Genomic DNA, 15,143 nt, shown 5'->3' on the forward strand with positions numbered 1-15,143 from the left:
TCAGCTATGTTACAGATAATGTTATCTTTAAATGGGGTGTGCTGTTTCCAGGTACTGTTTGTCAGTCCCATATACGGAATGCAGACAGTTTATAATGAGTTAATTACCCAATGGTAGGCATCACAGTAGGAAGCACTGACAAATAAATTGCATGAGATTAAGCTGGAAATTAAACATTGGCACTCTAGCCAACATAGAAGCAGAGGAGCAGAAGTTGTTCTTGCTAGGCTCTGCATGGGTCACAGTTATCTTATATATTGATATTTATGGAGGACTGATGATTATAAATTGATATTTATAATCATCAGTGTGTGAAGAATGCAACTCATGTCTCATCATTTGTGATGTTCTAGTGGAGTGCCAGCACTTCACTCAAGAAAGGAATGAAATTTTTACTAATCTGACTGAGCCATATGCACTCAGACTTATCTCATCAGACTCGGACAAATTGAATAAAGTTTTAACTTTTTAAAAATAATTAATTTATACAAATACATTTGATTTTAAAGTCTATTTTTATGTAAATATTGGTTTGCTACTTAATTTTTTTTTAATGTGCTTTTTTGTACATAACATGATATTTATTATACTATCTCTTTATTACTGTTTCTTATTGCCTCGAGTACTGCTGCAACTTTTGTTAGGTGCATTATGACCTTTGCTGTCCTTGCACCAATAAACTCCTAACTTAAACAAGCAAAAGTTTCTAGTGCCTCTGAAAATCATAGTCAAGAAGATTTAATCATGATTTGTTTAATGTGTTCCGAATGAAAAAAATCACAATAAAGTAGATGTCACAGGAAGTGGTATGTCATTAAGCTTGTACTCACAATACCTAATTAATCAAAATAGTCAGTTGCTTAATGGTATTGGCATTGTCACTGTTGTTATGGGACACATCCAAGGAATCTAAGGACTCATTGTGAGAATGATGAGTCTAAGGACTCATTACTATAATGTCAGTTATTTTTCTGTAGATGAGTGGTGATGAAAATTGTAATGTAGACAGTAGTTATGGAAGTGTAGTCCTGGATAAATTTGTGCACTAGTCATTTAATGGTAGGCCCACCAGAAAGGGAACCATGTGATAACTATGTAGATCCATAAACTACATTTCCATTACATTCATATCTACATTTCTTGGTGGCATTTTAGTAGCATTATACAGAAAAATTATCATTCTCTTGTATCATAAAATATATATATATATATGGAAATTATATTTATTCATTATAATTTTATCAAAGCTCTTTTAAACTGAAAGGATATTTTGAACTTTTAATAGGTTCATATAAGTTTCTCGATGACTGGAGGTACATCTCAAAAGGATGGAAAGCCTACTGCTATTCATTCAGATTTGATTAATTTATTACTTCAGAGTGTAGGAGTAACACTTACCGAAATTCAAGATGTCATATTCAGGTGGTTATCAGCTTTATCGCTATTGCTACTAACATACTTATAAGGTTAAATATAATTCAATTGTTATTCATTATAATATCAGTCTATTTCATTCAAGTTGTCTAAATATCATAATTGATGCCAAATATCACTCATGATATGTAGTTTCTTGGTAGATATTGTAACTTTGTTTCAAATATACACTGGTGTCCAAAGTGGGTACACATTCAAATCTTTGAATTGCATGCAAAAGGGTCATGTGGTAGTACTCAACAGGATAAAAGGCAAAAGACTGCACTACACAGATTATATTTGAAGTAGCTCTTTTTGTAAAGGAATAAAGTTGCATTCATGGATGTCTTGTAATATCTCAAAGACATCATCTAGATATTTCACATGGGAAAATATGGAAGAATTATTGGCAAGCTTGAAGAAGGCTGCAGAATTACTGATATTGCCAGAGAGTTTGGAATCTCACATAGCATTGTATCCAGGCTCTAGGCAGGCAGCATTTCAAAGCAATGGAATGTGTTCCTGATATTTCTAAGAAGTCGCCCTTACTCTATACAGACCATGAAGACAGAATTTTGGTTATAACAGCAAAACATAATTGACGCAACATGACAGATCAGCTTGTAAGACAGCTCCATTCAAGCACAGGTACATTGATATTTTGACAAACTGTAGGCCTATATTCTCTGAGGCCTAGTCTACATCCCTTTATCTTCAGCTCATTGTAGGACACATTTTCAGTGGTGTTGTGTCCATAAAAATTGGATAAGACACCAATGGGCTAATGTACTCCTTACATGAGAATTGTTTTAGTCTTTCCTCTGATTCTGGATGACACTTGATCTGGTGTGAAAGTGGTGCTGCTTACCATCGCAAGAATGTTCTTGAAAGGAATAGATACGGCAATACTGGAATCATGCTGTGGAGAGGCATTATGCTTAATGGATGCACCAAGCTACAAGAGATGGGAAAAGGGACTATGAAATGTGAATGATATTGCAATGAAGTTTTACAATATCATATTTGATTGTTCCATGGTGTGGTAGGTGAAGAATTCATTTTTATGGATGAGAGTGCTACACCACATCGTACACAGCAGTGGAGATACTTCTGGAGACCAAAGATATTAATCAAATTGAGTGGCCAGCTCGCTCCTCAGATCTCAACCCATTAGAACACATTTAGGATGCAATATGGAGATGCATTGCTGCTCAAAATTCCTCTCCAGAAAACAAATGGGGCCTACCCTTCCTCTGAAGGAGGAGTGGGCCAGTTTGCCTCAAGAACTCATGAATCACTTGGTGCTAAGCATAGTACAATGTTGTGAGGGCTATATTGCAGTTTGGGGTCGACATATTCCATACTGAAATTTCTCTCTCTCTCTCTCTCTCTCTGCATAGTTTTCTATAAGCACTGTATGTTAATTCCTTAACTCCACATTTTTTTTAAAATAATATTTGTATACTTGAGTCTACAGTTCACCTCCAGATGCTGCTCGACTTTGTGCATCCTTAGGAAATTTGTAACTTTTGCCAGAAACATATTGCAATTTAATTTGTATGAAATGTATAACACAGTTTTTGTGTAATATAATTTATTAGCATGCTAGCAATAAATTTATGTCCACATTTAACTGTAGTCATGAAATTTTTTTTTTTATATACAGCTAAAATATAGCTTGCCCTTAGCTTTTGGACACCAGCATATTAATCAATTTTATTTTTTCCAACTCAGTTTTAACACTGCTGTAAAATCAAATTTCATGAAACACTTTTCAGTATACTGCTATATTGCTTTTAATTTGGGTATTAATCCAGGGAATGGCACGATAAATTCCATAATCCCTTGCCCAAAATGAATGTAATCCCTTTTCAGATATCATACTGGTGAATAAACTAAGTATAATAAATCTGAAGGTTAACATAATAAAACTGTGTTAGACCAGAGAAAGATGGATACCATAATGTACCTAAAATGTCTTGCTACTTATGTATTATAAGTACAGTCATACCCCAAAGTTACGCAGTAGGTGTGACCAACAAAAAGCACGTAAGTTGAATTCGCATAACTCGGGGTATAATTTTGCATTAATTTATATATACAAACATACAAAATATTAGTTAATTGGGACCAAAGGTGTACAAAAACACCTATATTTTTTTAAGAAATATAATCATAATTGTAGTTTTTCGTACATAAAAAAAAGAAAGTTATTTCGATGTCGAGGGTTTCACATAAAATTAGATTCGTCTGACGGCATGTCTTTTTCTTGTCACGCAAAATTTCTTCATAGCAAGCTAACGATTTTTATATTCCTTGCCTTGATTTTTATATTCCTTGTGGCTACAATTTGTTCCTCGTTAGAATTTATGTCCTCCAAAATCTGTAAACCTTTCTTTTATGATTGTTCTTACTGTGGATTCCTGTAGATCGAACTTCTTTGCTAACTCACAAATTTTCATTCCACCTTCAAAATCCTTAATAATGTTGAGTTTTGTTTCCAAAGTCAATGTTTTTCTTTTCTTGCTAGCTGTAGAAGAATTGGACTTGCTTCTTTTGGATGACATTATTATTTTTTATGTGATAAAATTTTTATCAAGAACATAACATTAAACAATCGCAAGATTTGTAGACTATAAAAATCGTGTATGAATGGAGACCGACAAAACACGTCAGTGCTTGTTCACAGTATGTGCGACACTGGCGAATGTGGCTGGTGCCGAAAAGATACGACTAGTGGTGAGGCGTGAAGCAGGACGGGAATACGTACATATAGGAAACCGCGTAACTCCGGATTCGCATAAGTCGGGGTATGACTGTACTTTCAGTTCCTAATTCTAAAATATTACCTCTCATATAGTCAGAAAAATTATGTAAGTCTATAGTTGGAAGGACTTTTGAATACAGTAAAAGACAACATTTTCTGGACATTTTCAGCATAAGCTGAGTTTGAGGTTTCAAACTAGTTGACTGGTTGTGAAACCTGGAACTGAAGAAGTGCTGTTGCACTTCTTCAGTTCCAGGTTTAATTGTCAGACACTTTCCTATTTAAAATTCTGGTATTTTACAGTTACTAAATCCAGATTCTCAACATATTAGTCCCTAATCATGTTCCATATTTTTTATGCTTCCAATTGCTCCATCCCAATCCATCCATCACAATTGCTCACGTCACATCACAATTGCTCCATCCTGATCCAGAATTAAATTACCTTTAAGCTGGTATCCTCTACTCATGCCATTTACAGCCCATTGTATACTCTTGATATTTTTGACTAAATTTCTATGCTTTCTGCCTAGATTTCTTGTTTGTCGGAGAATAACCCTACCACTTCATGTGAAAATTACTCCTTCACTTCCAGATGAAATAGTCTTATTTCTGATAAATGTTCCTCATATTGGCAATGAGAATCACTGTAGAGCTACTAAACTTGCTGATGAGCACATATAATTGATGTAACTCTAACAACTTACCTTACCTTTTATCCTGGACAGGCTTCTTTACATGTCAGCAATTAGTTTTTATTGTCTGTGTATACCCCCCCCTCCAACTGGAACACTCATCTTGTGACAGGATGCATTCCACTATCTGAGTACATAAATAAATTTTAAACTGAGTTGGAGACATTCCAAATCCTTGCCTTAGACCTTTTGTCTGACATTAACTTTGTCTTGGTTGTATCATAGACCCTTTGTAATTGTGGCTACATTGTAGCATTAAAGCTAAACAACCTAACCCATAACATTCTTCATTATTGACAGTGATTGCAGTATCACAGTATGCACTGTGAATCAACAGTAAACGAAAGAGGTTGTCAGCTAGGGTGTATATTCTGGATGTGCTAGGTGTGCACTGTGCACACCCAGAAAATTCATAAAGAAATAATTTTTGAGAAGTTATTTATTTTGAAATAAATAAATATTATTTATTTATTTATTTATTATATTATTTATTATTTGAAATAAATAGTCATGAACTGTTACAAATATGAAGATATTCATGGTTTGAGTGTAAATCATTTAAGGCAAGTGTTGGCATCGAAGTACATCTTGACTAGTCATATTTAAAGAGAGAGTAATGTGATTCCCTACATGCAATCAATGACAAGTCATCTGCATGCATCTTTAATGGTGGAAGGTAATCAGAGACTAATCATTACACTCACTGGCACATTCACGCTGACTGACATTTGCACAGCAATTAAAGGGATGGATTTGGGCTGTCAATAGCACAATTAGCTTACTGCTCGACTTACTTACACAATTAGCATCCTTTGGTCAAAAAAAACTTGCCTTTTACATAGATCCTGCTATAAATTTGAACGTTTATTCAAAGAAAGCGTAGAGGCCTTACTCCATCATCCTAACCTGAATCAGAATGACTGTATATCTGTATCAAAAATCTGGGAAAGTCTTATCAGGATAACTCATTAATCCATATTAATTTTGTTATTTAATATTAGTAATTAATATCTTTATTTCAATCATGTCTCTGCTTAAAAATATTCCCTTTAATACTTAGTGATCATGTGGCTTGTTCTATTTTTAAATGATCTATTGTTAGTATTCCACCTTGTATTTTTTTTAAAACTGTTCTTGTAGTGCCACTGAAGATGGTCTGCAATTTTCAGACCGAAATATTTGGCTAATTAAATATCTTTCTTGTGTTTACGTGCTTATATTATTCAGCTTACTGCTCAGTAGATTACCTGCAGCCCAGAAGGGAAGCGCAGTTAGTTATTCCTTGTGGTTTTATGCTAGTTAACTGTATTTTTTTTAATTGGCATTTATTTTTATCCTTTGTGACAACTTAAAACATTGTTGAAAATATTGTACACCTTTTTTAAACTGAGATGAGGTAGAGTTAAAATTGTTAAAAACAGTAAAAAACAAAAAAAATCTAAATTTATATACTGTTTACATCTTGGAAATGAATAATTGATGTATAAATAAAATAGTTTTTTTTTTCTTAATAAAGTAAGTTTATATAAATTTAATGATTTTTTAAGAATGTTGCCTTACCATGCACACCTACTGGAATACCCACTACATGCCACTAGTTTTCAGATGTGTAATTTTGAATAAAAAATAATCTCTCAATGTACAGTTGAATACCACTGTGCCAATTGTGTAGGGGTGCCAGAATAGTTTGTTATAGTAAATTTCCTGTAGAATAGCATCATGCTGTTTTTGTTGTTGTTATAGTTAGTAAATTTGCTATACTAATGTTTGTTATAGTGATGAGAACCAACTGTATATTCAATTTCAAGACAAACTTTACACTGAAGACATAATATAGTTTGGCTCTTCCATCTATTCAAAATAATGTTTGTGATTGTGAAGAGAAAGGGATGCTATTTGTTGATGTGTGAAATTCATTTAAAGGCCAAATTGAACTGTATAAAACAGATGAATTGCACTTAAATGGATCTGGTGTGAATCAATTGGAGAGACTGTTTTTAGAAGGAAGTGGTATGAGTGATGGGTACAAGCCATCAGAGGAAATCAAAATGATGTGAAAGAGTAGCAGAGTGGACAAATGATACTAAAGTGTTTAAGAAGATTGAAGAGAAGCATAATCAGAGAGAGACAGTGATAAAAATGTTAAGAGTTGCCTTGTTGGTGTGTGGAATCCATTTAAAGGCCAAATCAAATTGTCTTAAAATTGATGAATTGCATTTAAATAGATTTGGTATGAATCAACTGGAAAGACTGCTGTTAGAAGGAAGTGTTATGAGTGGTGGCAGAAGGCATCAGAGGAAGTCAAAATGATGTGAAAAATAGTGGAGTGGATAGGTGAGTCTAAAGGGTTTAAGAGAATGGAGAGAAGCATAGTGAGAGGGATAAATATGTTAAGATGGACACAGAAAGGGGTGGGAGAAGTCTGGACAGACAGAGGGAGACAAATACAATGAGAGTGATTTCTGGAAGTAACTATGAATTTATATATGGGGATGGAATGGACTTGGTATATTAAAGTAGTTGACTCTCATAAGTAGGTGTGAAAATTTCACAGATGAAAAGTTTTCACAAAGGTGGCATGGATAAGACACCAAGAAATGAATTACTATGCTTATTACAAATGCCAGGATTATCATGAATAAGGAAAATGAGATTGTTGCATTGATGAAGTTTATTTGTCCAAATATAAGTGAAATAGGTTGGATGAGGATATCCTGACTATAAAAAAAAATGAAATGGTATGATTTTTTCCCCATGAGAATAGGAAGGCAAGAAGGTGTGTGTGTGAGGGAGGAATGGAGATTGACGGGATGAAATATTTTGTTAGATTTTGCTATAGGCTAGGAAATGTGAAGGATGACTGGAGACAAAGAAATGTATAGGCAAATTGTCTTAATGAGCAAGAGAAGGATGATCATTATGGCTGATTTTGATGTAGTAATATTGACTGGAATGAAGAGATAGTATCAATGAATAAAGAAAATGAATTTCTTGAGAGATAGCTGTCTTAGGTGATATGTTATGGAGGGTTCATGAGTATTGACAGTCCTAGATCTGATCATACCATCATCAAGGATATAATTATGAATCAGGTGTCTAATTTTTCTCTCAGTTGGCAAGAATGACAAGATAATCACTTGGTACTGTAGCAGTCCTATGAGAACTTATGCCAGAAAAGGATATATGCAGAACTACATCAGCAATTATTATGAAAAAGAGGTAGTGAAAAGGAGAAATGCTGCTTCGACACTGATCAATAGCTATTTAACAGCAGCATTGTCTGAATGAATTCCAAAAGTGAAAAGTCTAAATAAGATAGGAGTAAAATGAATGAATGTGAAAATTAAATGTGCAGTCTGGAAAAGAAGAGAAGCACACAGAGTTATTATAAGAAATTATGGGTGGATGATGTTAGCAGATGAATATGGTAAATTAGAACTACTGCAAAGAATATATTTGTGATTTCAGTAAGCAGTTTATTGGGGTATTTCATCTTCATGAAATACCCTGATAACATACTATCACATGACCTGACAATATATTATTACGTCTTGAAGGAATGCTTCAAGAAGTTAATGGCACCATTAGCATATACCTGTTTAACATAAGTCTTGCAACAAGACAAGATAAGATTGCACCTTTAAATTTATGTCTGGAGTTGTGGTTAAGGTGTTGATGTAGCTAGAATTCAGAATTGAGTTGTTGATAAGAATATTTTCAGTGATGGGCAGTATGAGTTTGTTAAAAAGAGATAATTTTTTAGCAATCTGCTTATGCACTGCAGCGAGATGACAAATTCACTGAATAAGATAAATGCAGATACTGGATTTTTCAAAGGCCCTTTGAAAAAGAACAGGCGGGAAACTAAATTGTAACAAATGGGGTTGGATAATTGCTTAGAAGTTGAATAGATGATGAGCTGTTAGGTAAGTATCAACAAGTTGTGTGTGTTTAGGGAGTTGTGGTATCCCAAAAGCCTTAGATCTGTGAAGAAGATCACTAGAAGTGTGATCTTCTTCACAGATCTAATCACCAAATTTACACAGTAATGAGGATATCTTATAGAACAACTTAAAGACCAACTTGGTGAATCTTGATAAGATTCACCAAGTTGGTCTTTGGAATCTGAGATAGAAATGATATTTTCAGATCCTAGTGGATAAAAGGAGGAGGGAGGATATGACTAAGTCATATAAGTTGGTGAAGGGTTATTATAAGATTAATGCAGAGGAAATTTTGGAAGCTGTATAAGAATAGCAAGGGAGTGAAGAGCAGGCGCTTTTCATGGAAAGTAATTGCTGAGTGGAATGCATTGCCTGAGAGTGGTGAATGTACGAGGGCGGTCTGAAAAGTTATCAGCAAGATTTTTAAGATTTTTTTTTCTAAGTTGGTACATCTGTCATAAGCATTCATGTGAAATTGCAAGTCTTTTTTTCAAGTAGTTTGTTTTATACAGCTGTCTGAAGTAAAAGTGTTGTCTGGATTTCCTGAAATTGAAAAAAATTGAGTATCGTGTGGTTATAAAATTCTATGTAAAAGAAGGTTTAACAGCAAAAGAAATTCATTCTAAGTTCATAAAAGTTTATGGGCATGCTTCATTTTCAACAATTATGAAATGGGCTGCTGAGTTTAAACATGGCCGTACTAGCCTTGAAGATGGTCCATGTAAAGGACGTCCAAAAAGTGTAACAACACCAGAAATCATTGATCAAGTGCACGATATGGTATTGGATGACCGGCGAGTCAAAGTGCGTGAAATTGCTGAGACTATAGGTGTTTCAAAAGAACGTGTAGGATATATTTTGCATGAAGAATTTCAAATGAAAAAGCTTTGTGCAAGATGGGTGCCATTCTTCCTCACAGCAAAATGCACTTTCATGAAAATCTCTGAACAGTGCTTGGAGCATTTTAACAAGAATAAAACTGATTTTGTGTATTGATTCATTACTATGGATTAGACTTGTATTCACCATTACATACCAAAATCCAAACAATAGTCAAATCAGTTGTTCAGCATCAAAGAAGACAAAATCAGTTCCATCAGGAACTGACTTTGGTGTTTTAGGATGCTAAAGGCATTTTGTTTATTAATTATCTTGAAAACGATAAAACAATAACCAGGGAATATTATTCTGATCTTTTAACCAGACTAGATGAAAAAATCATGAGAAAAGACCTGATTTGCAGAAGAAAAAAATAATCTTTCATCAGGACAATGCACTTGAATTGTTGGAACACCCACCCTATCCCCCAGATTTGGTTCCCTCTGACTTCTGTCTCTTCCCAAAATTAAAACTCTTCCTTGCTGGTTAGCGTTTGCTTCAAATCAAGAGATGACTGCAACTGTAGAGGGGTATTTTGCAGATCTTACTGAGAACCACTACAGGGACTGGATAATGGCACTGGAGCATCGCTGGAATAAATGTATTAGTCTTAAGGGAGATTATGTTGAAAAATAAAAATAATTTTGAAATTATAAATTCAATTTTTCATTGTTAGGCTGAGAACTTTTCAGACCACCCTTGTAGACACTGTGAACCAGTTTAAGGCATGGCTTGAAGGTCTTTTTTGCATGAATGTCACCCTCCCTTAATGAGTCTTTTGACCCCTTGGAGGTGTAATATAAATAATAATATATTCTATAATAAATGCTTCCTTCCTTCTCTCCACACAAACAGCCTTAGTGGCCTGTTTATGACCTTTGCTATTGATCATGGCATAATTAGCTATGAGGAGCAGTGACTAATGAAAGAAGTACAGATATTCATTTATTGATATATTCTGTGCTTGTAAATACCATAGAATTTTTTTTTTTTTAAATAATGAAACCTGTGGTGCATTCATAATTAGAAGAAACACACGTATAAACCACAGTGAAAATTATTTAATTGTAAATATTTCATCCTAAGTATCTTAGGACATCATCAGTACAGTATTTAAACAAAATTAGGAATAACATACAGTTAGGGCGCATGATTACAATAGAATCTCATGAAAACGTGCATAACGTGCTAAAGTAGTACGAAAAAAAAAAAAAAATGTTAATTATTTAACACAATTTTGTATGATAATTTCCCATACTTTAGGAATAGTAAGAATGTCGTTGCGGTTTAGGTTTGGTCTGTGTAGTAGGGCTTCAGAACTCTCTTTGTATAAACGTTCATGTTTAAATAAGGATCTATGTAAAAGTTTAGCCTTTTCCCAATGGATCCTATGGTTTGGATTTTCAATTCCGTGTTGAGAGAGGCCAGATTTCTGCGGTTTAAGAAGACAAATGTGGTCTTGATGTTCCGAGATGCGTTTCTGAACAGACCTACCTGTCTGTCCAAAGTAAGATAATTTGCATGAGCATGGAATCTCATAAACACTAGGTAACATCAAGGGTGAGAATTTGTCCTTAGGAGAAGGTAATAAGTTATAAATTTGGTTGATAGGTTTGTAAGTAGTGGCAAAATTGTATTTCTTCATAATTTTAGAAAGACGTTCTGAGATGCCTTTAACGTAAGGTATGGGAATCCTATGCACTTCTTCATGTCTGGTTTGATGTATGCAGAAGTGACTGATGATTTTTTGAGTTTTGGGATTATATCCATTTAGGATGGCTGTATTTTTGATAACTTCTAATTCCTGGTTTAAAGATTCTTCAGAGGAGCAGAATTTGTGTGCTCTGGAAACTAGTGATTTAATAATGCCAGATTTCTGAGATGGATGATGAGCAGAAGAATTGTGAATGTAGTGACCTGAGAATGTAGGCTTGCGAAAGACGGATGTGGCGATGGAACCGTCTTCTTTTCTTTGGATGTGTAAATCCAAAAAAGAGATACCCTGTGGAGATTCTTTTTCTATAGAATAATATAAAGAATAATATAGGAGGAAAATTCGGACATACTTTTTTGGATGTTGTTTTCTGTCTCCTTATCCCAGCGATATGCATTCGTCTGCTGTTAAAGGAAGGGGATTTGAGGAAAGTGGGGGTAAAGTAATGTGGGGGAATTACTTAAAAAAAACCAGGTTTTTTATACATATGATATTATTATTATTAAGGGTGGGTAGAGAGCATCTGGGAGGTGGGGGGGTGAGAGATGGATCTGATGATAGAAATGATTTTTGGGGGGAAGAGGAGGGATTGATGGGAAAAGTCAGGGTAGGGAGTAACTGTGTGTGAGCCATTTTGGCACTGCGTCATCTTCGAACTCATAGGGGAAAGGGAGGCTATGTCATGTCAGCAAGGTGTTTCTGTCTTTGATGTGCTTGTGTTGTCTGCTATTGGTTGGAGTCGTGACCTAATTTTTATGTTAATGAGATTCCAGCTCTTGGAGATTATGTATGGTCAGTGGACGTTTATTGAGTTTTCGTCACATTTTATGGCTGTCGTTTCCGATATTCTAAGCATTGTTTTGTTGTCTTGTATGTCTAATATTATGCCTTGTCGATTTGCGAGGTATTTTTCTGTTCAAGGGCTTAGATTGCAATTTCAGTTTTTCCTGTACTTTGTATCCTGTTTTTCTTTTTTTGTTGCATTTTTTATTGTTTAAATGTTCTGGAAATAGTGATGTTACAGACACGGAAGTGTTCTTCTAGTCTTGCCCATAAAGACCTAATGATAATAATAATGTTATACATATTAAAAAACCCGGATTTTTTCAAATAATTCCCCCACATTACTTTATCCCCACTTTCCCGAAAACCCCTTCCTTTAACAGCTTAACAGCAGCTGAATGCATATCCCTGGGATAAGGAGACAAAAAACAACATCCAAAAAAGTATGTCCGAATTTTCCTCCTATATTATTCTTCATCTATTAGTTTTATAACACTTCAGTAATGCCCTAAAATTTGAGTAAAGAGCCAATGACATTGTAAAAAAAAGGGGCACTCCTAAACCAAAGTAGGCTATATTAGCCATTAAAATAATAATATTGTATATCAGATCCTAATATTCCATGTGCTCTCTGTGGGTTTGAATTGATGTTATTACCTTCCTATAAATACAGTTTGAACTACACATATCCACTGAATTAGAAACGTTTATGCAGATGTATACAAATGTCACTTACACAGCATATATGCAAAATAATACTTAGTTATGTGTGTCACCACATGTTCTAAGCAACTATTTAAGAATACTGCTGTCAGTAGTCACCAATAGGTGTTGATCACAATGGGATAAACAAAGGATCTTTCAGAGTTTTATAAAGGGCTTATTGTTGGTTCCCATCTGGCTGGAGCCATGATTTTGAGAACAGTAGAGCTGACTGATTTCTCAAAAAGGTGAGATATCCTGGATTTTTAATAAGTGGAAAAATAACCTACATAGCTTGTCTAAGAGGCATAACTTTGTTCCTAAGACAGTCTACTAGGAACAAGATTGCTTTTGTCTGAGAAGGCTTGTACGGATAAGCATAACTTCCTATATGCAGCAATTAACCAAAGCATTTCATGAAGGCCATTCCTGATCCATATCTTACTGAACTGTGCACAGAGAATTGAAGAGGATTAGTATTGGCAGTCACATGCCCATATGTAAAATCATCAGTTTCCAAATTTTTTAGATCAATGTAAGTTTTTTAAAAGCCTCTATGAGTCTTTGTAATGTAAAGTTAGAGGTAGGGTTTTGGTTCTTCAATGTCTTCTTCTTTGATGCTTCCTTGCTCTGTCATTTTGATAAGTTCCTCAGTAGTAGCCTTCTTTTCAAGCAAAGTCAACTTTACTAAAGACTTCTAGAGCCAGCTGACTTGCTTTTTCAATCATACTCATTGCATTTCAAAAGAAGATAGAAAACTTCAAATTCTTCAATTGTTGGCAGAATTTCTTCCAAATTCCTTAAGGTTGTTGTGTTTGGCAATTTCATTTCAGGCATATTTATAGCATCCAAAATACTGAAGTTTCACCAAAATTCATAGCAAGAATTTTTTTTAATGCAAATACGTGTTCACTATTTTATTATTATTGTTGTTATTATTATTTTTTTTTTTTATTGTTGTTATTATTATTAGCAGCAGAGCTCCATAGAGTCAAGACTTGGTGTTGGAGGTTACCACTGTTACATGCAAAACTTATCAAACAACTGTTACATGCAAAACTTATCAAACAAATTAAACTCAAAGTTTCTGCACTCACTCACTCTCAGGCAATGCATTCCACTTGCCAACTATCCTCAGTACAAAGAGCCTGTACTTCATCCCCTTGATCCCTACCTTCTGTCACCCTCAATTCTATGAAAAATCTCTTCCACAAAGCCTAGTAACAACTTCTTACTATCTTACATGTTTCAATCATACCACTCTCTTATTCACAAGATTGTAAATGGCATTCTCTCAATCTCTCCTCTTACCTCACATGGATAGACTGGAAACCCTCTTAGTAAATCCTCTTTGGACACTTTGTAATAAATCCTCATCTCCATGGAAAAACATGTGACCAAATATGCGCGCACACACACACACACTAATCCATATGAGGCCTGATTAAGGCCTTGTACAATGGAACTTCTTTATTACTGCATCATGATCTTCCTATCTGATGTGATGATTTTGCAACTTGAACTATGTGACCCTTAAACTTCAGGTCCATGTCCACTCCCAGATCTTTCATCTTCTCTACCTCCTTCAAATTTTTCCCATAATTTTATTCATTGAATCCCATATTTGCATATGAAATTTCAAAACCTTATATATTGCCACTGAATTGGTAGTTCCACTTATTTGGCCACTTATACAGTCTGTTCAGCTCCTCCTCTAGAGCCACAACATTTGCTTGACTTCTCATTGTTTTCTCCAACTTTGCATTGTCTGCAAACAGCTATATATCTCCAGTTAAACCCTTCCAGTATCATTTTGTGATATTGGGATGGATTTTTTTGTAAATGTTTGAATGCAAAACTTAGATATTGCAGAAAAAATTAATCATGCTGATTCAGATATTAGAAATCGTTGATATTAGTTCAAATGTTTTATTCTCCATTGTATGATATGGTCTCAATCAGTCTCCTGCCATTGAACAACATGCATCTCATTTGCCTTGCTTTGGTGGCCCAGCATTTCATACAGTTATAATAGAAAATTTATACCAGTTGTAATGTGTGAAAATTTATAACCAGTTGTAATTTCACACATTGGTGATACTCCAGTTTGTGAGAATGACTATACATTTCTGACTTGAAGTGGACAGACATGGAGGATTAACAATTCAAAAGAGAGTGCACCTGTTGAAGCACACAGCAGGAAATAATGACAAATTTAGAAGCCAGCTTAGGAAGTACTATCTTCA

At 34.6% G+C, this 15,143-nt stretch overlaps 1 protein-coding gene across 2 annotated transcripts in view; it reads left to right on the forward strand.

Annotated features, from left to right (window-relative positions):
* LOC150100293 (intermembrane lipid transfer protein Vps13-like) overlaps positions 1-15,143 on the forward strand; it is a 654,685-nt gene that overhangs the window by 503,098 nt on the left and 136,444 nt on the right. For both annotated transcript variants that reach the window (XM_090402852.1, XM_090402853.1), the window contains one exon: positions 1,286-1,422. In XM_090402852.1, the coding sequence (XP_090258978.1) occupies positions 1,286-1,422 (137 nt within the window). The remainder of the gene's footprint in view (positions 1-1,285; positions 1,423-15,143) is intronic.

Source organism: Typopeltis vanoorti, chromosome 13 (genome assembly GCF_054136105.1).
Source record: "Typopeltis vanoorti isolate ZY-2024b chromosome 13, IOZ_Tvanoo_1.0, whole genome shotgun sequence".
In the NCBI taxonomy this organism is placed as follows: Eukaryota; Metazoa; Arthropoda; class Arachnida; order Uropygi; family Thelyphonidae; genus Typopeltis; species Typopeltis vanoorti.